Genomic DNA, 26578 nt, shown 5'->3' with positions numbered 1-26578 from the left:
CTTTTTACCTCCAAGGTATTGACGGTCATGGACATGGTCTCTCACTTTTTCCATGGAGACATTTTTGACTGCTACACCTGTTGACTTTTGCTGTCTATTCCGTTCTTTCTCGTCAATGCTTTGATTTAATTTTCTAGCGCAGCTGCCACAAAGAGACTTGTAGGCGTCATTTTCAAATGAGCTGATAAGCGTCTGGCGGCTGCAATGAAATTATGAAGGACATTTTTGGTTCTGCTGCGTGGCACATGCTCAACTGAGCTAAGATTTTGTGTGTGGTTGTTTTATGGCCACAGTGCTATAGGGAAATGACAGAACCGCCTTTTAATACATCAAGATATTGTTCTTTAGCTTATTCTATAGCAAATTGGTCGACTCTAGTCCGCAAAATATCTCGGATTGCTGTAGTAAACAAGCTGCCTTTCATGTCTGAGCAATAAGATAGGAATGGCGTGCAACACGATCTTATTGACACTGCACGAATGCGTCAAAGATTGAAATGACAATTCAGCCACCAAATACGCATCAACACAGTGCACGTGTAGTGCATAACACACTAAGTCTTCAATGTCTTCTTATGCTGAACAACTCTCTTGGGTTCGTAGATTAATTGAGCCATGGGAGGCTTAGGGAGGCTATATTGTCTTGGTTTTGTTTATTAGGTTACGTAGAGGTCGGGGATAATACAGTCCAATCTGAGGGTCCCAACGGAGCGAGACCAAGATCAGCACGGCCGGCCGCGGGGCTGTCACTGCGTCTTCGTAATCCTATAATAAATCTGGCCATTGGAAACTGGGTACTATGGATTTAGTGCTCTCTCCTTGCTGTTTTTCTACATTTCATGTACGGATACGGATACATATAGAATCACTGCCATTAGTCCGTCGGCTTGTGTATGTGTCTCTTTCCGGTACATATACAATAGTCCTTTGTATCCTCTACATGATTTTCTATCACGAAATTCAATACGTAAGTCGAAGTTTGGGAGTCCGAGTAGTGCAGTGGAAACATCAGCGCCTGTCACCTCTGAGGTGATTGGTTCGATTCCCGGTCGGTCCCGGTTTACTCATGCAGTAGAGTGGGCGACACTCTCCGACAGCGTAGAAACCCTCGATCAAAGCAACTTCCTTTCACTCTTAGAAAAAACTTGAGATCGAAGACGCGAAGTTTAAACAATCCAAGAGTGCACTCGGTGATCAGGTATCGTCACAAAAAGAATTTAGCCTGAGTGCAGTTGCATGTCAGAGCTCTTTGGAGGCGGGGTAGAGCAACTCCCATATTACTCCAATCTGATACTTCGTTGTAAGTTCGGGCGCCTGGCGCCGAGGAGGGCCGACTTTGCTCGGGAAACGTTTCACAAAATCAAGATGAAAATACCCTTGATGATACATATCATCAATGTTCAGACCCAACTACCAAGCAAACCTTTTTTTAACGGGGCGGGGTACACTGAGTTTATAGATGGTTTGCATTGTACGCTGCATAAACATACAATGATCAAACTGTCTGGATTCTTGTTATAATCATATGACTCCTTTGTTTTGCTTGAGATTGACGCTGGCCGACATTCCAACACCGTCTGGAGAAGGCTGTTCCCTCGAACCTCACGGAACATTATCCGAGTGACTGCGATGAATTCGCTTTGTGATGGGGCTGAGGTTGTTGGCAACATCTTTGTCATCCAACCATCGATGAGACGAGCAATGAAGAGGCACCCTAAAACTGCCTAGCAGTCACTTGAATATATGCTGTTCCACGAGACAAGTTAATCAATAACGGAAATGCTAGAAAGACACAAGAGAGAAGTCAGGAATTTCAGCTACTAACCAATTTCCTTTTTGTCGGCAATGGCAGTTTTCTTTTGCATATCAATGTCACTCACAGTTTCTTCATGACGACCCTTCATAGGAACGGAGCCTCTTATCAAATGGCTAGCCAATTCTTGCAATCCCTTAATAACTTCTCATCTCCTTGCAACAATACTCGCTTGGCTTATAAGCGATGGAGTAGCTGGCTACAGCAGTACACTGTTGACTCAATTTGTCATGCTTCACTTTGACCATTGACCTGTTATCGTGCGGGTGACCCAAGCTGTGTTGTGGGAACTGTGTATCGCAAACTAGTAGAGAGCAATTGTCTACATGTATGTAATTGAATTATAGTGCATTATTTTTGAAATGACGCCCTGAAATAATGCATGTAGCCTGTGCAGTGAGACGACTGAATGATAAACGCCTAAAGGCCTTCCAATGAATACAAATCCGAGTCTGACAAAATTCGTGTCTAAGATCATTTTCATTCTTCAGATACAGAATTCCTGATTCAACACACAGCCATCTCCGCCTTTTATGCCTTCATTATGCACCTTGACTTTTTTCTCCCGGGTTTTACCAGACCACAATACTCAACCCAGCGCTCTCTAGCGAGACGCCAATATATATATATATATGTCTCATCTCAAATGACACATTGAAACATATGAGTCTCTTTCGTGTTCTCGTCGACACCTCAGGCAGCCCGGGTTTACATTCAATTGTACAGAGGAGACTGAATCCAAACTGCTCGAACTCAGACAGCTTCTGCTTCTGCACGAATGTGTCGGCCCTTTTCAAACATTCAAGCTCGGCCCCGCTATCGTGTTGCCTTCGGCGATGAAGAGCGCATCATACACAGTAAACAAGTATGTACCGTTACCGAGAGCTTTTCATGATTGCTCAATGCAGACGCGTACGTATGTTATGAAAACCAATGCTTTTACAAAATCATGAGAAAGCTATGCACAGGAATCGGCACTACAAAAACAACCCCCTCTCAAAGTTAACCTATTGAAAACACTGGCCTCTCTCAGAACTATTAAGGTTTCTGATTTTTGCTGCGGAGTATATAATGTATAAATATTACGAGTTTTGTAAGCCTGCTGAAGAAATTATTTCTACCATGGGCTGTCGGAGGCGCAGTGAAAGCATCAGCGCCGGTCACCTCTGATGACGAGGTCCCGGGTTCGATTCCTCGTTGTCAGGTTTCTAGTGACCTATGCAACTAGAAGACAAATGAAAAATCAGTTGACAGGTGCGTATGTGCTCATATCATCGATACAAACCGGAGTGATGAGCCCAGAGCGCCATGAAATTCATTTGATGCCAATTCCGAATGTATCGACCGCTTCTGCTCGGGTGCCTGCATGTTAATTGAACGGGTATTCATACGAGAGCCAATGGAAATGACTGGTCACTGGATGTCCCTTATGGCCATGCCTTACAGGGTGTTAAAAAAGTTGCCCGATTTTTGCCACGATGTTTCCGTCACGTGACGTCTGGCGGACTACTTTTCCAATGAGAAAACTTGCTGACATTTTCTCCGACCCAGATATTCTACTGAACTTGTCAGGTGTAAAGGTTCAAGAAATGTTCTATACATGTATAGGATGGAATGTAACGGAGGATAAAGGAATAAATCATGCACTGTTAGTCTCGGTGATGTGGGGAAGGTCCTCTGAAAGTAGCATACATGTACATTGTATACCCTTATTCGTCACCATACAATAGGGATGTGCAATTCTTCTGGGGGGGGGGGGGGGCATTTAGACTACTACAAGTACAAGTACACCGGCAGTGTGACCGTATATGTATACTGATCGTGTCTTAGTTCATCCTGTAGTATTTGCCTAGGAAATTATTTAACGCCCAGTATACTTTTATCCTCAGATCTTGTGGTCAAACCAGCCAGACGCAGCTATACTTTAAGGCTCTCATATGACAAAGCTTAATGCTTAGTGATGGGCAAGGACTTTTTTTAGTACGTCCAATGCATTGCCTCAGTTGAACAGCAAATCCTAGCATATCATACGCCGCGGTGACTTTGAGAAGTTTGCCGTTCTTGGAGAATAGCGTATGTGTTTGCAACAAACTTTTTTCTGAATATTTTCAAAGGATGCCTGTGAAGAACAACCTTGCACTCTTAGTCGACTTCGGTAAATCTTGCTTCCCTATGTTCATGCAAAAGATTAAAAAACTACCCATATCCCCATTTCCATACAGCTGAAGACGATTTGTATCATGCACTGCTGTTATTTGTGTAAAACATATATTCAAGTAGGTTCTGGCCAAAATATTAACGTTGTCGGCAGGATTCGAACCTGCGCGGGGAGACCCCAATGGATTTCTATTCCATCGCCTTAACCACTCGGCCACGACAACTTGTTGGTAGATATAGTAAAAGGCAGTTTAATATACCTTTGCAAATACTTTTACGTTTTGTGGAACTACGCTTGTTGTTGAATAAGAATACAACACAAAGTACTTAACTTAAGGATGTGATAGAGTTTATCAACATGACATATTCTCAAACCTGTATTGTTCATTTTCGCAAACAAAATCGATGAAGTGAAAAGTTACGCTAACCTCACTAGAAAACTGAAAGCATTTAACTGAAAAACCTTTATTCTACATTATATGAGATCCCTTTTAGCTTCGGTGAAATTAACTCTCATAAGAATCAGACAATCAATTTGTAAATAGCGAGAATCTGCTATTAGGCCGGATGAAATAAAGTGTTGTTTAGCATCGCCTCTTGCCCAAACCTGTCCACCAAGGTCCACTGGCCTCCCCGGAAAGCTTTCAATAACACATAAATTGCTTAATACATGTAAAATAAAAAGGTGTTTCTGCTGCCTCCCAAGAGTTCCTATCCACGTCAGGCGAGCGGAAAGTTAAAAAAAACCACCAACTTATATTGTCAAATGACATGGGCACATTTTCTTATTCCCAGTTTGGGGAATGTGCTTACTGAATTGAGATCAACATAGTACTCATGCGCGTGTGATGATATACTGTGAGATAGCACGCGCTCGCCGAAATGAAAATCCTCCTCTTTCTTGTTTTACAATAAAACTACTGATATGCAAGATTTATTTCATTTGGCCTTCTGGTTTTGTGTGTGATGCATGAACGGACACGAAAATGGAAGTTCATGCGACCGATTAAACAATGTATTTCTCATTAGTTTACCGTTCTTTATATTTCGTGAAAAAATATTCCAGATGTATTTGTCTGCTTTGATTAGAGCATTGGATGGACGAAATGCCACTCTGCCTTCGGGAATAAATAGATTTTTTTGCGAGTTCTAAAGACATGACAGCACTGGGCTTCTTGCGGAAAGTCTAGCATTATTTTTCGTGTAGATCTTGCATGTTTTGACAAAGTTGGTGAACACTTTCACGAGCGAACATGTACACGTACTAGCATTCTTATACATGTACTTTCATCATCATCTTGGCCCAGGTCTGCATGATATCGAGACAAGCATGGCAAGTATTTATTAGACGACAAATTTACATTTTTTGTTTGTCAAACGGCCTCACATCATTTCATTAATGGGCGTAGCAATATTGGCCTCGCATCCAACACTTCAACTTCTCCGGAAGACCTGAAAACCGATCCTTGCTGCAAGTTTTATACCATGTATGGCGTGCCTCTACGACCTGATATAAGTCATGGGTCTGAGTAGTTAGTCAGTAAGTTAGGGCCGCCCCTCTTGATGTGATAGCTTTTTGCTCGGCTTGAAGTGTTCTTCTCTTCTTTAATATCGGATCAATCGAAGAACCCGACAAAATGCCATGATGTATTTATTTTTATTCTATCCATTATTTAACCAATTTTGGAGCAATCAGGACAAAACAAAGCCGGTTACCTCGTTCAGAGTGAGGGCACAAAGGGGAGAAGAAAAAGAAGTGAAGCAATGCGATCGCTAGATCATCATCTCTGATCATTGCCATCCAACTTCTTCCAGTGCATCTCCAATCATGTTTACATGTCCGCTGAACGGCATTCCTTCATAACCCTAGACCCTTTATGTCCACTGGTTATTGGCTCGGCAGAATAATCATCCAGTCTCTCTCTCTGCATGCTTAGTTCGCACTAATCGGTAGGCAAGCTAATAAGGTCATATTATAATGTATCAACTATAAGCTAGCAAACCTGAATTGGGTTTTTTTCATGTCTGTCATACGATTGCTTGCAGCCGGGAACTGCCGAGGAAAGGAGAGTCAACATCTTCAAGCTGTACGAATCAATACCCAATTAGTTACAGTATGTCCCATCCGTTTGGCTCGACACTTGTCCAAGACAATACCTCTCCGATCAACCTGACTTGTTTACTCTCCGTCCGTACTCTTGGCAGGAGTTTTATTAACCTGGCACCGGTCGATGCGGACCGGGCAATGTTGACCATCAGGCTTCAGTCACTTTCGTACCCGAGACATTTCTCTCTGCTCGTTGCTTTTTGTTTACGCTTTGTCTGGGCGTATGCGAAAATAGTGCGTGTGTTGACAAAACGGGTGTAAAATGCTCATATACAATGTATGACAAAATCCACTCAGAAGAAGAGTTTCATTAGGAATCGTCTCCATATCAATCATAGCCATGAAGTAGGAGCAAATGTGGTAGTAACGAGCACAGTGGTGCAAGAGCATATCTGCAGTCCTGACACTATTTTGGTAGCACAAACCAGTGGAGGCTAAGAAGTGCGAGAAAAGTCTAAAACCAACCAACAATAAATTGTGCAGTAAAAATGCACATGGCATGCCACTTTGTTCCCACAGATAAATGAACTCAATCCAGATAGGAAAAACACAGATAATGGCTTCATGAATATTCAACATTTGTGATGGAAGAAGTCACAATTGGATCATATCGTTTATCTTAACGGATATTTCTCCGCTTGAATGAGAAATTAGCTTAATTGATCTTGGCTTCAGCACCTTTATGTTTAAGAAATCTTAACGTGACACTTACAAGTGACAACGTGAACTCTGTGCAAACCCGGCATTACAAGTTACAGGATGAACTCTATATAATCCCAGCCTTTTGTGCGATTGGGGATGAAAATGTTAGATGGTGCACTCAGTCCACCACTCCCCCAGCCCACTAATGCTTTAAGTTGTAAGAATCGAGCATAAAACATAGCTCTGCAGTTCTGTGCCAGAGATTCATTTGAGTAAAACTCCGCTGCTGACGTCAACATGTGGTTCTGGTCATGACAACTTGCGTGTTCTAGTCATATCAAAGTAACATTACCAAAAACATGGATTGAAAAGAACCCGGGCAAAGTAATCTCGGTTCTTTGATCTGCGGCATATTTACAAATCGGACTGAGATATTTCAGCAACAGGCAGCCCTTCCCCCTCTATTGGAGAAACATATTAAGAATGCCCTTTCAAAATCTCACGCATGCCGACTGTGTATTGTGAAAGCTTCGAAAAAGTCCTGGTGTCTGCTAATGAGAGGTAGGTTTATAGTTCTGTTCCAGGCGCTGAGGTTGAAATGGCATGTTCTGTCGTTTTTTTTACTTCGTAAAGTGAGATTAAAGGCTGTACGGGGATGAAAAAATCAAGTTAAACCAAGGCATGTCAACTGCAGACTTTCATGGAAAGAACGTGACCTAAGCTTCCCCTTCTAATTTTTTGGTTGCTTTTTATACATGTAAATGTCAGTTAGTTTGAATCTACATAGTGACTGGTTTAGTTCAATGACTTTTTCACGACATTGACACTAAATGGACGTCAATCCGCAGCCTCACTAAGTGCCCACTGCCGCTGCCACAAGATAAACATCTTCAGCCAGGTGGATTCTCTATAATCTGACCGGAAGACACTACTCTCTTATTTTCTGAGGACAATTATGATGATTATCTCCATGTGTGACAGACAAATTGGTCTCAATACTCTTTCTCGTCCTAAACCTGAGGTTCTGATAGTGTTGTGCTTTCGGACTACTTTGAGAGAGAGGTTCACAATATGCACGTTGTCAACGTAAAGCACAGGGTTTGCGTGTAGTGCAGCTTTGCCTGCGTGTGTATACAAATCGGACTACGCTAAGAGTGAGGTCAATGTCGCGATATCTTGTGACTCGGGTTCTTAATTAAGTATTTTTAAAAGGTTTATGCATGAGTACCCGTCAATCCCCCTTCCTATTTTTCACAATATTTTTTGTACCTGTCATTTATACCAAAATAGCGTCTTATCATCGAGTAATTAGTGTCAAGACGGAAAGATGCGTCGTTTCCTCGGGTGATTGTTATTATCTACTCTTCCTGATGTAGTCCGAGATTTCTGTCAAGATCCGTATCATCGTATGACAGGCCAGCGACAATTGCGATGCTTCTTAGAGCATTTGCCTTCACCCAGCCTATTGATAGAGAGGTTGCGCAACGTTACGTTTCCGACTACGACTCTGACACGTCTGGCACTCCGGTACTTCAATAGATAGGTTTTAGCAAACTATGACACGAGCCCGTCTGCCACTCCACCAAATGCATGAGTTGCTTTGGAACTAATCGTCTATTCGTGAGACTTGCGAAACCTCACTATGTGACAATAGTGACAGGTGAAAAAGGAAAGGTTGTAAAAACCTCGTACAGAATCCCCTTCTTAGAATGAGCAGCACACCCGTAACTGGTTTACCGAACCATCACGACTCTACAATCCTCTTGACACGAAAAAGCACCAAGTCATTGATGTAATCCGCCCACACCTGTCGGTTAATACTACGCAAAAGTTGCTGTAAGTGGCTTGTATATTTGTCTGAACCTCGCCAGAATCATTATCCTGCTCACGTACCGTCGGGCGACCATCGACGCCTCGGGCTCGGTAGATCAACACGGTATATGACAATCACCGAAAACATCACTCAGATATCTTGGACGTTATTGATATCTTTATGCAATAGTTCTGCTCTGCCTTCGATCTCATTGACATCTCTCGACTGATCATTGGGAATATTCTTATGCACAAAGTAGCGTACAAAAGGTCGTGCAGCTGTATCGTATAGTAGTAGTACAACGACGGTTGTAGTTCAAGACAAGTTACAATCACATTGCAGTGTTTTTATGAAACGTGTCTTTTTATTACTTTGCAAGGCATACTCCCATCTCGTTTGTTTACAAACGAGTAGATTTGGGTCTGTGTACATATATTTCATCGACAAACATTCACCAAGATTGTCAATTCCTATCACTGGCGAAGCGAGAAAGAAACTGGAAGAAAACTGTAGTACACGAATGGAGAACAGTGTTGATTAGCCTGACAATACATTGACATGTACATTTAGATGTACATTCTTGCTCGCTCTCAAACCTAACAGTATGACTGCCAATGCTTTCAAATACATTGTATATGCACGCAGTTTAAGTTTTTTAGATGGAGGTCGTATCCCCAAGGCTCTGTCACTGCTAATTCTAGACATGTTGATCACTTAACAACTGCACCTTAAATGCTTTAGGCTTCTTGATGAAAGAATACATGGTTTAACACGTAAGTGCAGCATCCTTCTTGAAAACATAGAGCGGATTTTTTTCTCGTTAATATCAACAGTATTTGTTGCGTTTTAAGTTAAAGGTACACAAAGCAACGTACGCCTACTTATTGATATTTTTTAAATAAACATTTTGAGAAAGTGTATAGTCTGATGAAAATAGGTTCAGTTCAACAAATTGCTTCTATCTATTTTTGATTTTTGAACCTCGGGGCGCATGTGTGTGCGATCCAGCAAAACGTAACCAGAAGAAAATGGGTTCAGATAAATACGTTATGAAGTTCACGACATTTTTTATGACATAAAATATCCGTTAATCTTTAGTGTCATTGTTCGAGGACACTTTCATCACATGATGAGTTTCTCGTTAAAATATGAGCTTTTTTCCGTTTTCTTAGCCTGATAATTTGTTATTTGAAGCGATTTGCCTTGGGACATGGATTTCTGTTACACGGGTTGTCAATAGAAAAATATCTGATGGTTATGATACAAAGTATGGTTATGACATCACTTGGAAAACGAAGCTCAGCAAAACTAACGTCATCGGCTAAGAATGAATGGGAGCCAATTCTCGAGAGCCATTGTACACTACCAACTCTTTACTTGCCACAATTATCTTGCAAACGGCTCCATCTATCACTAATTAATTGCTTTCAAGCCATTCTTAGTCCTTTTTTGCCTGAACTAGACCCAAGCTCGCTGCGCATTTGAAACGTACAACGGACGCTTTATTCGAATCCTTTCGGCGTCAAAAGTAAGATTGCATCCGCGTCCGCGATACGCGTCTCTATACATGTGTATTGCCTTCGGGAAAAAGGGATCTTCTTGAAATGCAAAGATGGGATATTAGCTAAATTGTAAGAGGCTTTTGACATGACATGCTCATGGCAGGAGTGGGATAAGACATTTAACTGTTGAAAGGCTTAGGACACCATTAACAAATAGATAATGTCTTTTAAATATGTCATTGTTGAGAAAGCAAGCGACTTTTACGCAATTTGGCGATGGTGTATTCAGTGTTAAGTTTGGAAACAAGTAGCTAGTGCAATAAAAGGCAGAGAAGCTAAAATGTAGGCTCACTGCCGGCAGGATCTTGTCAGAATAGCCAGTACCTCAATGTGGGAATGCTGGCTAGCAGGGGTGATCACGCACTCACGGAATCCATGTTTTGTAATTCCCAAGTGCCAATCTCTGTTTATCACCAGAGAAACAAATGTCATAGACTGGAATTGCTTTAAAGTTGCAATACCACTGCTAATTACATCCCGGAGAGACGCTTGTAATGGAAACTCGGATAGCTTTGATACAGCGGTTCCACCGCGCACGCACCCTCATTGCATCTCCCTCTGCTGCATCCTTTGAGCGTATCATCTCCGGGCGCGAACTATTTGTCACGCGATGGTAAGAAGATTTGTAAAAACAGTATTACTCCGTCGTAAGCTTCTTTATCACGCCAGAAGTGTTAGCTGACGATTTGAATGCAACCTTCATGCAGTAGAGTTCGCTTCATTTCACACGCCTCAAATCCAAATTTAAAGCACAGAATTTATTAGACTTATCTTCAATATCCCCCCCCCCCCATGATTCAAAAACTATTGAAATTGTTATGACACCGGTGGTGAAAACGATGATGATGGTACCTGAAACGTTTTATTGTTGTATGCAGTACATGCATTGGTAGTGTACATGCATTGCTAGTGTAATTATGTTGAAATACACCTACGAATACTCACAGGGGCGCGTACAATGAAGCGGTTGGACTCCATCAACACGATTATAGATATGTATGAGAGTATTTCATGGTTTCTGTTGTCGAATACTGTACTGATTTGCAATTCAATTAGTGTTATCATATCAATAACATATTTCAACGATTTGAGGTTGAGGTATGCCATCTAACTAAAATGATATCACTTCAGACTCCTCTGCGAATGGCATATGCCGCATTCGCGTCACCAGATCACTTGACGATTGGACGAAATTGTTTGCATAAAGCTACTGAGTGGAGTGCTTTTTTAATAACATCACGTAATCCCACAGTAATCCCAAAGTAAGTGTACACTGTTGCTTTATACAAACTTCGTTCTGTGTAATCGCTTTTAGCATGTCGACAGTAAACACGGTAAATGTTGCCACAGAAAGCTAGAAAAATGATTAATATCTGCGTCAACTTGCAGAATGCAAACAATTATGAGCGTGGTTAAATTGCTGAAACCAAAAACATAGTAGAAGCCCGAGATGGAGAGTAGCTCATCACATCGAGTTCACGTGTCAACAGGACTAACGATAACACCCAAGTTAGCGGTCGTTTGATTTCGTGGATTTTTGTAGAAATTATCATTTGAAACACGAAACCCGCACCCACGCACTAGCACTTTAGTCCACCAATCTACTGCTCACGACAGTTAGGGCTCCCCCCAATCTTCACTTTCAAGACGGGTGATAAATGGCTCCTCGATACCACAATACACCGACCAATTGACAAGTGTCTGTCAATAAACCGACTAAGTCAATCTTACCGGGAAGAGCACGATGACAATAATATGCGATGCTTGGCTCTGTGCCTCTTTATCAATATTTAGTTAGTTAATTCGTATGGTGTTCCCTCGCCACACCACCTCGTAACTAATCAATAACGTAAACCAACTGTCTGCTGAAAATAATTTATTGCCCATTAAGTGCTTGGCTGATATCAAAGGGCGAATCTAGAGAACATTTTATCACGAAAGGGCAATACGCGAGAAGGAACACGGGGGACGTAATGTGATTTTATACCCCGGACACGGAATGTAACGATTCTTCCTCATTGGTGATAAAAACTGGGGATTTTATCCCAGAAGAAATATATCTTCACCACCGATGCATTGCTGATAGATATTTATTTTTTTAATTTACTTCCCTATCATGTGCGGACATTTTCGATTTGCCGATAGAATGTCACCCGTTTGTCAATACCGAGTTTCGCGCGTCCACAACGTACATAGACATGCACATGCATATGAGATAAGTGATATCAAAAACATATTACTTCCAAGTACTGCTTTCTTGAGTGTTTCTAGCCAAGGTTCGTATATAGCTGCACGTCGGTCGAAGGAGAGAAAGGTGTTCACATGATGTCAGTGAAAATTGTTGTAAATTGCCCACTATATATTCATTTGATAGTCAATGGGAAGTGCCATAATGTATAATTTCATTCACTCCTATTCTCTAAACCTCAAAAGTGAGTTCGGCAATAAGGCTCTTGGGATGTGCGATGTATTACGCTGTTCAAACTCCGCCCTTATAATACCGAAGACGCGAACACAAAAGTAAACTTGGGACAATCAATGTGCCTGAAGGGGAACTAATGCTTTTTGCTTATTTACAGATATTTTTCGAAGTTAAGTTATGATGAAGATGAATTTTATCTTGCATAACATTGCGTAACGGCATGCTGCATTTACAAATCCACATTGCAGAAATGATTCACATTTCCGTTTAAATTCTAGGAAAGAATATTCCCGCCGGCTCTGTTCGGTGTTGCATGCTGTTGCACTCACTTCAGGTTCATTCATGTCAAGCAAAGATTAGGGGTATTAATAAAATGTGGCCCTCCCTTGCGAATACTACCATCAATAGTATGGAATGATTTTTCATTAGTCGCTCAGTAGCATCGAGTAGGAAATAGTTTGTAAATTACGTCTGGCATTGAGGGATTCGTTGATCATGATCGCAATGCCGAAGTCAATGCATGTTGTAATTATTCAGACTATTTGCTCGAGTGTCGAACCAAATTGTGACACCTTATGAAATAATGAAACTTGCAACCCTTAGAATGAAGGCAAGGCAGACTACGAAGACCATGAAGAGATAAGGACAGTCGCCAGCGACTCCCTTTTCCCGATCTTTGGACATCCTCGGCACTTCACCCTTCAACAAGCTGTCGCTGTGACCGTGGAAGCTGACTCCCTACCACGAGAGGACATCAACGCAAATAATATGATCTATTACCTCAGCAAACCGTCTATTTATTCTGACCAATTGGTTGGGTTTAGAGTTTCACCAGTGTCACCATTCCACCAGGGTGGATGTCATCTTATTACGGGGCAGTAAGATGGATGGGTACCTAATCCATTCACGGGTCACCCTCCTCTCATCGTTCATAGTTACTCATTTGTTCAGAGAAACCAAGCGCGCCGTTTCGTGAGAAAAACTCGGTTTGCGAGTTTGGCGAACATGCTAAAACAAATGAGGTGTTTTGTTGATGTTCCTAATTTTTGTACACAAAATATTCATCGGAGCCAAGATGGTGTTATGCCATCATTGAAACGGCATTTTGAATAGATGATATGGAGAAAATGTGTTCTGCATTATTTATTGTAGACATATCAGGCTGGGATATCAGTGGGGTGGTTGGCCCGAATAAAGGTCCACTCGACTGCCTGACGAAATATTAAGATAAATACTATGAGCATAAATATTCAGGGTTGGTTGTCTAAAACAAGTTTTGTGTCCAACGCTGGCATTAACTTAACTAATTGACTTAACTGAAGGAGCTATCGACATACTAAGTGAACAAAAGCGATTTTGTTACACACCGTATGCCTGTCTGTTTGATTTCCTAAAACGCCAAACCCTACTCAATCTTGTCTCCAAAGACGAAGCCATCATTCCCCATCTTTAGTTTATCAACAAATGGCGTATCGGCGCGGCCCCAATTAAATATCACAGGAAGTTGGTTAGCACAGTTCCGGATCAAGCCTGCGTATGACAATATTGAAATAACGTCGGTACCAAAACGCCAACTGGAATATCATCAAAACTTAGGATGTGCTATTTTGTTCGAATAATTGGACTTTTTCTGCACGAGTTGATTGAAATTTAAAAAATAATCTATCATGTGCTTTAATAAGTAACTAAGATTAATTCTTGAATAGCCATGGCGAGATATTTTCGTTAGCGCCATAATTACTCATAGTGTATCAATGTACATGTACGTGATCTTCGTGCAATGAGAGACCATCTTGCACTGGATTTTATCAGTAAAAACTGTAAGGAACTGTTTCAGTGCTGGCCCAAAACTAGGTGAGGGCGGTGACTAAAACGATGACATAACTTTCAGTGGTCTAACATAAATCAACTTTCATCAGATTACTCTCGGCCTTCTATAATGGCCGAATATAAATCTTTCATTTCTCTGCCTGCTTTACCAGTCACGAAAAGTACTTCAAAAAACCAAATATAAATTTATGACTGTGACAAATGACATTGTATCCGGATTTGATATTACATGTACGTACATGTATATCTCTCCGTGCATTCATGCACGCAACAACACAACAGCGATAATACTGCAAGCTCCATTGTGTTTCAAAAGCGACGAGAACGCACAATACAGAGCAAAAATGTACAACTACATGTATACATGTAAATGTAGCTTCTTTCGTGTAATCAACAGATTGCGGAATTTTTCTTGGGTTAGTTTACTAGCCTTTGATGTGTTTATTTCCTGGCGGTTATGGCAAGATCTTTTGATGAATAACAAGAAGCATCATGTCTATATAAGAAGCATTAAGGATTAAGTGGTGTGACTGCATTGCCTGTAGTGCAAATCCTGCCGTATGCACATACCAGTATACTGTACAAGTTTGAATCAACGCCGCGGTCGGCAGAATAAAGAACAAAATCACCAGATTTTGCATCCGGGTACACATGACCGAATGCCCGTTCTTCCCTACAACATTTTTTAGCTGTCCTGCAAATATGAATTGATTTATCAAACGATTTACTTCCATGTTAAGGCAAAGAGCTTTGTCTTCAAACTGACAGCATAAAAATATGCTCATATCTTGTCGAATCGATTCAGAGAAAGCAGTTATTGATGAAAGAAGTTGGTCATGCTCAGTGCTGTCGTGAGGCGCAATCCTCAACAACAAGCATATCCACCAATGTTATACTGAGCCCTAATAATAAATATGGCCATATTAAAAATCTGAGACCGGAAAGCCTTCCAACGTGTCCAAATTCCAGCGGCCAGGACGGGCAGATTCCGTCACAGAACTGCTAGGACGCAACGCTTATCTTTCTTGTGACAAATCTTGACAGAACCAATTCTGTTGACCACGGCTTGTATATAGTAGACGATGTTTAGATAAAGATTCGGATGTTAGACTTTTAGAGCTGAGGGTAGTGACGATAAGATTCGTGTCATGTGAAGTCCTGAGGGAGACGATATGTGGCCGTAACCGTGATCAAGGCTGTCCGTCTTGTCAGTGACCACAGTTTCCATTGGGTTCAAGCCGCCACGGCGACTGCCACTGGCTTCAATCACAAAGTATGTCAAAGGTCGATCAATACGAGAAACATGTTGTATAACATATTATAAAGAAATATGGAGAACTAATGCGAAGTATGCATCCAATACGTAACCAGTAAAAAAACGTATCGATACGAAGTGCTAAATTATATTGCATTTTTCGTTTCTTTAAATTGAAATGTTTAAACAGTCGCTGAAGGCCACATTACATGTTGTAGCACTTATGCACTAATCCTAGTTTTCATTTCAGGTAAAACTCTAATAATGGCTTTCTGAATACGGCTTTTGTAACTGAAGTTGTTTACCACATTTTTCTTTGCAGATTAAGAAGCGTCACCTTGGGTCCCTCGCCCGTCACAACTGGCTTCCAAAGCCCGCCATCCGATACTACCCGTTCCTTCCGTCCGATGATGACAGACTGCCTTACGCCGAACCCCTCTACATGCGCGATCGGCGCTATCTCGGCTCTTTGCTTCGCTCGGGGTTTGGCACGAGGAAGGAAAATTACCCTTGGTGGAAAAACCCAGATGGTAGTGTAGAAAACACGGAAATGTACAAATATCCGGGAGTTTTTGGAGTGGGAGAAGTCCCGCGAGATCAACGGAAACGAGAGTATGATGATTATGAAACCGAGGTTTGGGGTGAAGGTCATTTGCCTGATTGGTTGGATATGGGAGTGGATGACGGACCTGCAAGGCGGAGGCGTGAAACAGAAGAGTCCGATTCTGATGATTTGGATGATGAGGTGATAAAGCGACACCTGGGGTCGGCAATGAAGTTGAGACTGGGTAAAGAAGATGACAAACGCCATCTAGGATCTCTGATGAGGGGAAAATTTGGCAAGAGGAATGATGAATCTGAATTTGATAAACGCCACCTTGGATCAGCGATGAAATCTAGGCTGGGTAAAAAGGATGATGACGAATTTGATAAACGCCACCTTGGATCAGCAATGAAATCAAGGCTGGGTAAAAAGGATGATGACGAATTTGATAGACGCCACCTTGGATCAGCAATGAGGCTGGGTAAAAAAGATGATGAGGAATTCGATAAACGACACCTTGGATCGGCGATGAAATCTAGGCTGGGTAAAAAAGATGATGACGAATTTGATAAACGACATCTTGGATCAGCAATGAAATCAAGGCTGGGTAAAAAGGATGATGACGAATTTGATAAACGCCACCTTGGATCAGCGATGAGGCTGGGTAAAAAAGATGATGAGGAATTCGATAAACGACACCTTGGATCGGCGATGAAATCTAGGCTGGGTAAAAAGGATGATGACGAATTTGATAAACGACATCTTGGTTCGGCAATGAAATCAAGGCTGGGTAAAAAGGATGATGAAGAATTTGATAAACGCCACCTTGGATCAGCTATGAGGCTGGGTAAAAAGGATGATGACGATGAATTTGAAAAACGACATCTTGGATCAGCAATGAAATCTAGGCTGGGTAAAAAGGATGATGACGAATTTGATAAACGACATCTTGGATCAGCAATGAAATCAAGGCTGGGTAAAAAGGATGATGATGAATTTGATAAACGCCACCTTGGATCAGCTATGAGGCTTGGTAAAAAGGATGATGACGAATTTGATAAACGCCACATTGGATCAGCAATGAAATCTAGGCTGGGTAAAAAGGATGATGACGAATTTGATAAACGCCACCTTGGATCAGCAATGAAATCTAGGCAGAGTAAAAAGGATGATGACGAATTTGATAAACGCCACCTTGGATCAGCAATGAAATCAAGGCTGGGTAAAAAGGATGATGACGAATTTGATAAACGCCACCTTGGATCAGCTCTGAGGCTGGGTAAAAAGGATGATGACGAATTTGATAAACGACATCTTGGATCAGCAATGAAATCAAGGCTGGGTAAAAAGGATGATGATGAATTTGATAAACGCCACCTTGGATCAGCAATGAGGTTGGGTAAAAAAGATAATGAAGATTCGGGTAGAAATAGTGAAAGCAAGAGGCATTTGGGTTCGTTGATGAAGGGAAAGTTTGGTAAGAAAGATGGTGAATTTGAGAAACGTCATCTCGGTTCACTCCGAAAATCACAGTTCAGGAAAATGGATCAGAATGAACTTGACAAACGCCATCTTGGATCTCTAATGAAGGGAAAATTTGGGAAAAAGGATGATGAAGGGGAGGTTGGCAAGCGTCATCTGGGGTCCGCTATGAAGTCCAGATTAGGCAAAAAGGATGAAATCGATAAACGCCACCTGGGGTCCGCCATGAAGGCAAAATTTGGCAAGAAAGACGACGTCGAGGTGGACAAACGCCATCTTGGTTCGATCGCGCGAGGTAGAACGAGATCGAGGCGGTCAGCCGATGTCCTTGGCCGTGAGGAATCCAAGAGGCATCTCGGGAGGGCGAGAAACTGGCGCATTGGGAAGCGAGATGATGAGAGTGACGAGATTGAGTTCGAAAAGCGCCACCTAGGATCGGCAATGAACGTCCGTTTTGGGAAACGTTTTAACGATGACGAGGATGTTGTTGATAAAAGACATCTGGGTGCTTTAATGAGGTCAAGGTTACGTCACCGAGAAGATGACGATGACGTTGATAAGCGCCACCTGGGGTCCGCCATGGGATCTCGGTTTAGAATGTATGACAAACGCCATCTTGGATCAGTGATGACCTCCAGATACCGGCTGTACCAGAATCGAGTGAATGGTATGAGGAACAAGAAACGGGACTGGGAAGACGCGGAGGTCGATGATGCTGAAACTAAGAGATTCCTCGGTGCAGCTATAAGATACAGACAGCGCCAGAGGGAGGCAGATAAAGACAAGCGACATCTAGGCTCTGCCATGAAGTTTGGTAAACGCCATTTAGGATCTGCTCTGAACTATCTGAGGGATTCGCGGTATAACGTAGCGAACAAGGAAAACCAGAAACGGTCAACTGAACAAGAATCTTAGTGACTTTGCTTATGTGATAGAATTTACCTTTAAGGTTTGTTTGGACGATGTCAGTGGTGATATGCGCCAGAGAGGGCGCATGGCAATATGCGCTGCGAGCTGCGCGTTGCTCTATCCTCAAAGCGCCGAGGGACCAGTCAGACCTGCGAAGCCACTTCACCCTGATCTGATGTGTTAATGGTTGTAGAAATTGTCGGTTGCGGTAGTCGAATAACATCCCGCATCTTCAATCAATCCTGGTCTTTGGCCACCTGGCCTTGTTGGTGGGGACCACACTGCTTCGAAACAAGACGCCGGACGTACGCTTAGGTGTAGAGCAGGAATGATTCTTTATTTCTCTGCGCAGTGTAAGTGGCTATCATAGTCCATACACTAGTATAGTCATGTATATTTGTGTGACGTTTCCCTCTTCTTCATCATTTGCACGTCGACGCCATCTTATTTCATTGGGCCACATCAGGCTAGTGACTATCGAGGATTCTCTCGTTTTTCAGTGTCCTATTGGAAAGTACTCTACGAAAAGTGAACTTAAAAGTCGGAGAATGACGTATTGAAATACATGTACTTTCAGTGTCTGATTTGGTGCCTCTTGATATCTATTCTAACATTGTTTAGAAATAGTTTCTCTTTGAAATTATGAATCTGACATAGGAAGAGTAGGCGTCACCGACTTTGGGGAATCGAAGGCTCCGCACCTCTGTGGTGGTAGCTCTGAGAAATTAAGAAAAATCCGAGGAACTTTTAAGTGTCGGACCCTATCCCAGGTGGTGTGAGTCGGATGCGTCAGACCGGTTTTCGTTTCTGCAAATAAACACTGAACTCCGTCACGGCCGCAAAATTCCTCTGCATAGTTGTACATGTACGGTATTTAAGCCCTTCAATGTGAGGACATTTTAAGATCTGAATTTGTTATTTGTGACAGAATAAATGGTTTTTCTTCCAAACTTTTTAAAGCATCAGCTAGCAGATGGTCTCAAGCTCATCAAACGGCGTAGATTTGACGACTAGTAATATGCTGGTAGACCTTGCTTTGGGAGACCCAGCTAAAGTAATGTATAACGGACTCCTCTTCTTCTGGTTGGTCCCTCGGTAGTTATGGAGATAACAGTCGGTATTGAATAGAAACAGATTGTATTATATTATAATAATGTCTATTTTTGTAGCTGAACAATGCTGAAGGACAAGTGTGTACATTACATTGCCTAGACCTGGACAGGATCTGACGCGAAAAGTACCACCAAGACTATGGAAACGACACAGACGGTTTCAGCCATGACATCATGAATTTGCCGCAGCCTGACTCGTCGCCGAACAGATACTCGTAAAAGTCGGCGTTTGCCGACATTGCCGAAGTCTCACTCCCAGATGCCTGGAGTAGATCACAGGGGTATGAAGATACCAGAATTATAGCGACTGATCAGCCCTACAATCAACTGATACACATCCACGAACCTTATTCAAAACATATCACGCACACCTCACTCTTTATGTGCAGTTTTTATGCGTTTTCTGGCGGCTGCGTGGGGGTTGATCGATCGCAAATTGATTGATTGATTGATTATGGTGTAACTTCGCGCGCCTGTGACTACATTGTATAACGGAATTATATGTTGGCAGAGAGAAATAGCCTTCGACCTAATCGGAAAAGGGAGAGTATAAAACGTAGCGAATCTCGAGATGATAAGTCCATCGATCGAGATATTTCAGGGAAAACTTTTAAACGTTAAAAAAATAAAGACTAATGTGATGTCCATTCCCAGCCATCGTATCATGACGACCTACATACAGGCACCATCTTTTCTAAAAATCGCTAATTTGCCAATCACCTCATCGCAACGTTTTGTCATCTCCTTTTGGAGAGTGCTGGTATTGCGAAGGAAATGATGGTCTGTGCAACGCTAATGAAATCTCTGATCGTATAGATGAATACACTCCACAACATAAACAGTATATGCCTTAATTAGTGAGCTCTTGGCGGTCGGAGTGACAAAATAAAAGGCCTGTTTGAGGCTTCTTTCGTAAACTCATAAATATTCGACAAACGTGGCTCTGTGTCCTGTCCCGTGCATGCTTTAGATGTACGTGTTGGGAGGCCAACGACGAAGGTGGTGGTGCCGGACACACTGGATAGATGTTGTAGCCGGCGTCGATGCAGAGAGTGGAGGTTTAGAGTTGCAAGAGAGGTGTTGAAACAGAGATGACTGACGGCTCAAGACCGTATTGTCCGGAGGGATGCGCTGGCACAGTCAGCATAGAAATGACGTCACGTTGCGGGAGTGAGTGAGTGTGAGTGGTGTACGTGTATCTCAAATATTTCCTGTGACCGTATCCTCAGACCGTTCCCTCAGTAGATGCGACCACGTCCACAACTGTTGTTACACTGACCATTCCCTCAGTAAACATGACCGTAGCTTCAATGACTGCCGTTATACTGGCCGCTCTCTCAGCAGATGTGACCGTACCCTCAGCTTTCATTACACTAACCATTTCCTCAGCAGATGTCACCACGTCCATAACCACGTATTTGTTGCTGAAACAATCACATTGAAAGCCCCCCCCCCCCCCTCCCACTCGCCCACCCATACTAATTTTAAGAAATAAAGCTCATAATCAAAAATCAAGCAATGTATCAGTTATTCCATCAATCTGCTCGGTCTCTTCAAGCAAAATCTGCGTCTGGTTGAAGACCATTCTTCGAGATGGCGGTGACGGTCTGATGGGTTTACTACCGCAGTCAACGTTCAGTAGATCAAGTCTTGTGTTACACTATAACATCAGATGATAAAATGATATAGGTATCAACTGCTAACACAGACAAGGATTGTAGAAAGGGTTCCCCGACCAGCCGATTTGGTGGGGTCTTCTTTTTGGTATCTTAGTGGGCATTACAAATTTGAGGGCCTTGTGGGTCAACAGCCTTTCGTATTTTTACAGACTTCTACCCCAGACTGATATCGACCCATATCGTTGGCAATGCCATTCTTTTTGGGACCGGGTTGCATGATATTTGGTATTCGAAACCTTTGAGAAATCCTTCTCTCTAAGTCAAAACTCGGGCTGTGCCGTGTAGGCAGATTATGTCCGGCGGGTGAATGGTCACAGAAACCACTTTCCATACCAGGTATCTGTACGGTGTCTCCGGAAAACACGTCAGATCCCGCGCCACCTAAGACTACAGCTTTCCGCTTCTCCTTTGAAATCAAGGATTACATCACTGCTGGGATCACAAAGAATGCTGCAAAATAGAGACGACACTATTAGTACACTATAAAGGTTAAGGTTGCTGATACCAACAGACGCTGGCATTTAACTGGAGAAGCACTCATGACTACAGCCACACAGTGCACGCTTTGTTTTCTTCATTCAGATTATGAATGGATGGCGAAGGAATAATCACGTCGAGCTTTTCGTATGTTGGTTGGTCAGCAGTTTGGACTAAAATCAATAGAATGATTTAAGATTCTCTGCTCGTGTGAATACTTTGTTTGCAGGATAAATATATATGATGTTGCAGAAGGTTATGTGGGTTCGTCGATCTGTGCTTTGAAACGCAACTTGGTAGCCGTTACATTAGTAATTTTCTCCGATCTTTAGAAGTGGCAGTCACAATATCAAGGAATATAAAAAAACCAACGCCATTCGTTGTGCAATCAGGAGATAGGATTGAGCACTGAAAGCGGCACAATCACATTAAGGCCGATTGGTACAACCGACATTGTGCGGCGCCGAGTAACGATGGTGATAAGTGACCACGTGCCGTTACGATTAGCCTGATGAAGACGCTACGACGGGTGTCAGTTATAGATCGTGGTATCAGCACTCGGGTTTGTTAGGATAACCCAGTACTCCGTGGAGGATGCGCATCTACAAAAGGTGACGGAATCTCCGTTTTTGACCTTCTTCGTAACCACCGACACGTGTTTCCATAGCCATAGTGGAATCACGATACAAGCGCTATTACACTGCTACATGTACAGTATCGTAGAAATGACCCTACGCTGACGCTACACTCTATTAAAGCCGTGGTTAAGTACCAATAATTATTCTAAATGGACTGTAGGATTTATGTATTCCAAAACTCTAAGTCGTAATCTCGATATTTCTTCATCGTCTGGCTTGCTTTAGTTTGGATACTCTATCTGAAAGGTAGGAAAGCTTCTTTTTTCCCCATAGAATGTCATTGATGTATGAAAAAGCTTCTTCGGGCCAACTACATTTTTTTAGCTACGGGATTAACAAATGTCTGCATACTGTAGATATGTAGTGTTATACTTATATGATAAGTTTACAATGGATGCATGTACGCCGTTCGTAATTGAATTTGAAATTTCCAATGTACGTACTGAATATGAATTTCAACATTGCTGTTGTGTATATATAGATATACAAACGCTACTATACCAACGTTCAGCAAAGCAGCATGGATGATAACTGCTCTACGGCATTGCGTATAACTGCATTTCTACTTTCCTGGCCCAAGATTAAATACTAACCGCGTAACCCGTTTCGCCGTTGATTGCTGATGTTGTTTTATGATAATGTATAGAAGATAGATTCCCAGCGACAAATGCAGAATATGGATTTTTCCCTCTTCAGTATTCATGTGGGGTAAAAAGTGTCTTTCTCATTTTTGTTGAAACATTCTCTCGGCTTTGAAGTTCTGACGCGAGGTTTCAGCTGTAGGTTTCTTAATGCCGCTTCAAAGAGTACTGATGATTATACCGAGTTGGCAACATTCAGCAATAGAGCAGGTGAACATTGTACTCTGTGCTTTCTATGTTATGGCAAGGTTTAAAGCGAACTTCGTACGAGTAATACAATGCCTTCACGGCGCCTCAGCCGGTATCAAAGGAATTGATGCATCATGAAGACATACGCGAGTTTCTGAATGGAACCCAATTATTGTCCACATTAGGCCGGCTCCAGCTTACTGCTGCTCTGCGCGGACTTAACAGGAAATGAGAAGACATTTTCACCCCCAAGAAAATGTAAAATGAAGGCCGAAACGGTGGTCGCGCGAAATCCCCTTTAATGAAACAAAATATAAATATCATGTCGGTGGAATGTCGACTTGCTGCCTGAAGCAATTAGGTTTAGTGTCATCTAATGTGACGATTGTGCCAATGGCGACAGATGAAACGAACAGAACCCGATGAGAGTATTCCTTCCACGAGATGCGGAGGTTTGGACTTGAATTGTAAATGCATGTAGGCTTCAACGTTTTCCATTTTAAAAACATCCGCAAGCGAGCGATATAAATGTTTGTCAATATATTTTCATCATTATCTGCTGCAGCGGATAACAAGTAACCTCATCGTTAAGTACTGGTTAAACCTATTTCGAAATATCTGCCTGGTTTTGAAATGGAACGCCCGTTCCAGGTACCTGGCAAAAGAAGCGTCAATTATTAATCAATGAGTCAATATGTACAATCACAAACATCCCTAGGGTAAAAACTATCATAGACTATCATGGCCGTAAACGTACTTTAGTGAAATGTTGCTCCCGCGTTTGTCACAATATATAACAAGACGCATTTTATGAATATGCATTTAGTATAGAAGTCATTCTTTTTCTTGTGCGTGTTGTCCATTTTTGCAATTCTTCAGTATCTTTTGTTATTATACATACATTTGGTGTTTGTACGTGTACATGTGTCCTTCTTCAGTGTATCCATCTTACTCTTCTCCGTCGTCACGTATTCATCGAGACGGTGTTCACAACATTGTCAGTGTCTTCGTGATGCGAATGCACGGATTCATTTTCCTGATTAAAATCAAAAATATATTCTCTCATTATGTTTGATGAGCAGCACTTTAGTATCTGTTTTTCTAGGCGACATTTCTCTCATATACGAATATTTGATTAGGTGGGTGTATGGCGTCCACAGGTTTTTTTGTAAAATATTCATAAGAGACGCAACGGATGATGAGGAATTGATTTTGGGATGGAGCTTTTTCGGAAACGTGTAAGCTTCGACAAACATGTCGGCAATTACATGTACATGTACTTCCTCTAATGAAAAATCGACAGCAAAATCCTCTGCAAAGGATGGTGCGATATACTTATATGATAAAGAATAATGCCCGCAAGGTAGTTCGAGATCATCCACATCCACGCTTGTCTGGTACCATAACCGCTGAAGTCGCTCAGAACGAGGCACAGTGGACGCATAGTGCATTATACACTGTAATCTGTGGTTCATTGGAATGAATGTCTATGTTTTAGAATAGATTAGTTTCATTAATCTCTCGCCCTTGATATATCCCTTCCTGACATGCCTGTCCGGCAGTCATTATTTCTGAACAAGTTAGAAACGGCACGAGCTGGCACTTGTGAATTGGCATGATTTGCTGTCGACAATGACAGCACTTCAAATGTGACGTGTGATGTTCTGAATCTTTGACTTAAGCAAGTCTGCCGTAGATTTTAGTACATCATCATTGGTAGACAAAATACTAGTTTCGCCTCCTCGATATTACCCCTACGAACTGAGCTGTTTTTCAGTACACTAGTTACCCACGGCCATTTTAAATTCGCCCACGTTGACAGGATCCATAGGCAACTATAATTTACCATGACATAAGTCATTTTAAAGTCAATTGATTATTACAACTATCTAACATATGGACATTGAGAGATATGAACTTCAAGTATAGATTTTGTGAATACTATAGCAAGTCTATCTACCTAGTATGTAACTGTTATTCCACGGTTAACTCCAGTTGCCTGTGGAAAGAATGATAACAAAATGGCCGTAGGTATTTTCGCAAACAATTTATTTATTCCAATGCCATTCGTCGCCTTGTCTCGCCCCCTCGAGACTTGTTAAAATCAGCGAGGCTTTCGCTTCATCCGAAATGGAAGTCAAAATCGCTAAGTTAAAGTGTTCTGGAAAATCGATGAAAATGTTGTTACCCGGCGGAACAGCTTAATTTGAAGTGGTTAGAGCAACCGGGTGTTAACATTTTTAAATTGATGCAAATACGGCTGTGTGACATCTATCCTTAAACCCATTAGTTTTAATGGCCTATATTGCGAACAAGCGTGGCACACAGAAAAAGTTTCTGTCTAAATGATTATGTTAAAGCAGTCTGGTTAAAAGAAGTCGATACCGCTGGCAGGAGCGAGGGGTCCAATTAGTGTCTGTAGTTGGCTAATGTTCACATTGAGAGTCTTGTTGATTCTGTAATAAATACCGTGAAATCCTTTCTACAGAGTCAGTGACCAGTGATCTTTACACTGTATTGATACGATGTTCAGATATGTCAAAACAATCTCCAATGTGGGCTGATTTGAGAGACATTTTTTTCAAAGATACCCTGGATAGGTTTCAGTCCGATTCAAGCTGCGTTTTCCCATCCTAGATCAAATCAACACTTAATCCCTTCAGATGTCTGTAAACATTATTCTTTGCACATTTAAAGACGAAAAACTCTCTTTGAAACCTCCTCAAGCAAAGCTTGTGTTAGGGAAAATCGAATTATCAGATGATTGAAACCAAATTCGCATCAAGGTCCGCGGGGCAAGTGCTTAGAATTGAGTTTCTGATCACATCACTCATGAAAATAAAATGAATGATGACGTTGAATTAAACCTTTTCCAGTGTCTCCGTGCCGTAAAAGGTAACTCGGCCAACTAACGAAAGCTTGGGTAATTGAGTTACTGTAAATTCAAATCCACTTAATGTTACGAAGTCGTTCGGCTAGTTCAAAGAATATCTCATGAGTGCCATGAATGACTTCCCATACGCATCGGGTACAATGATTCGAATTGAAATGCATTTCCATGTATAGGAAATATCAAAGGAGAGAGTTGCAGTTCGACATGTACCAACGTATAGTCAAGAAAAAACGATCCGTGTACGATTCTCCTTAATCAGTGCTTTGGGTAGCCGGCCAGACTCAAGCGAACTAATCTGTTGATCTTGGCTGTGTCCCTGGCCATACTGATGAGTTACTGTAGACATGAAGGTTGCTGTAGACGATGTAGTGACTGCCGCGGGAAATAGGAAAGGGCCTAGATTGGTATTCGTGC

General features: G+C 41.9%; 2 protein-coding genes and 1 non-coding gene across 3 annotated transcripts in view; 2 read left to right on the top strand and 1 right to left on the bottom strand.

The window, feature by feature from the left end:
- The window catches only part of LOC135497068 (uncharacterized), a 29900-nt gene extending 8765 nt beyond the window's left edge, over nt 1-21135 (top strand). The window contains exon 2 of the mRNA XM_064786760.1: nt 15923-21135. Within this exon, the coding sequence (XP_064642830.1) occupies nt 15923-18541 (2619 nt within the window). The 3' untranslated portion in view covers nt 18542-21135. The remainder of the gene's footprint in view (nt 1-15922) is intronic.
- Nucleotides 4112-4193, bottom strand: Trnas-aga (transfer RNA serine (anticodon AGA)). The gene has a single exon. It is a non-coding gene; the product is annotated as a tRNA-Ser (tRNA).
- Nucleotides 21136-21774: 639 nt separating the features above from the next.
- LOC135496596 (uncharacterized) overlaps nt 21775-26578 on the top strand; it is a 50856-nt gene continuing 46052 nt past the window's right edge. The window contains exon 1 of the mRNA XM_064785992.1: nt 21775-22687. The gene's annotated coding sequence lies outside the window, so the exon portion shown is untranslated. The remainder of the gene's footprint in view (nt 22688-26578) is intronic.

This window comes from Lineus longissimus, chromosome 12, assembly GCF_910592395.1.
Source record: "Lineus longissimus chromosome 12, tnLinLong1.2, whole genome shotgun sequence".
Lineage (NCBI taxonomy): Eukaryota > Metazoa > Nemertea > Pilidiophora > Heteronemertea > Lineidae > Lineus > Lineus longissimus.
This window is presented reverse-complemented; position numbering and strand designations above follow the sequence as displayed.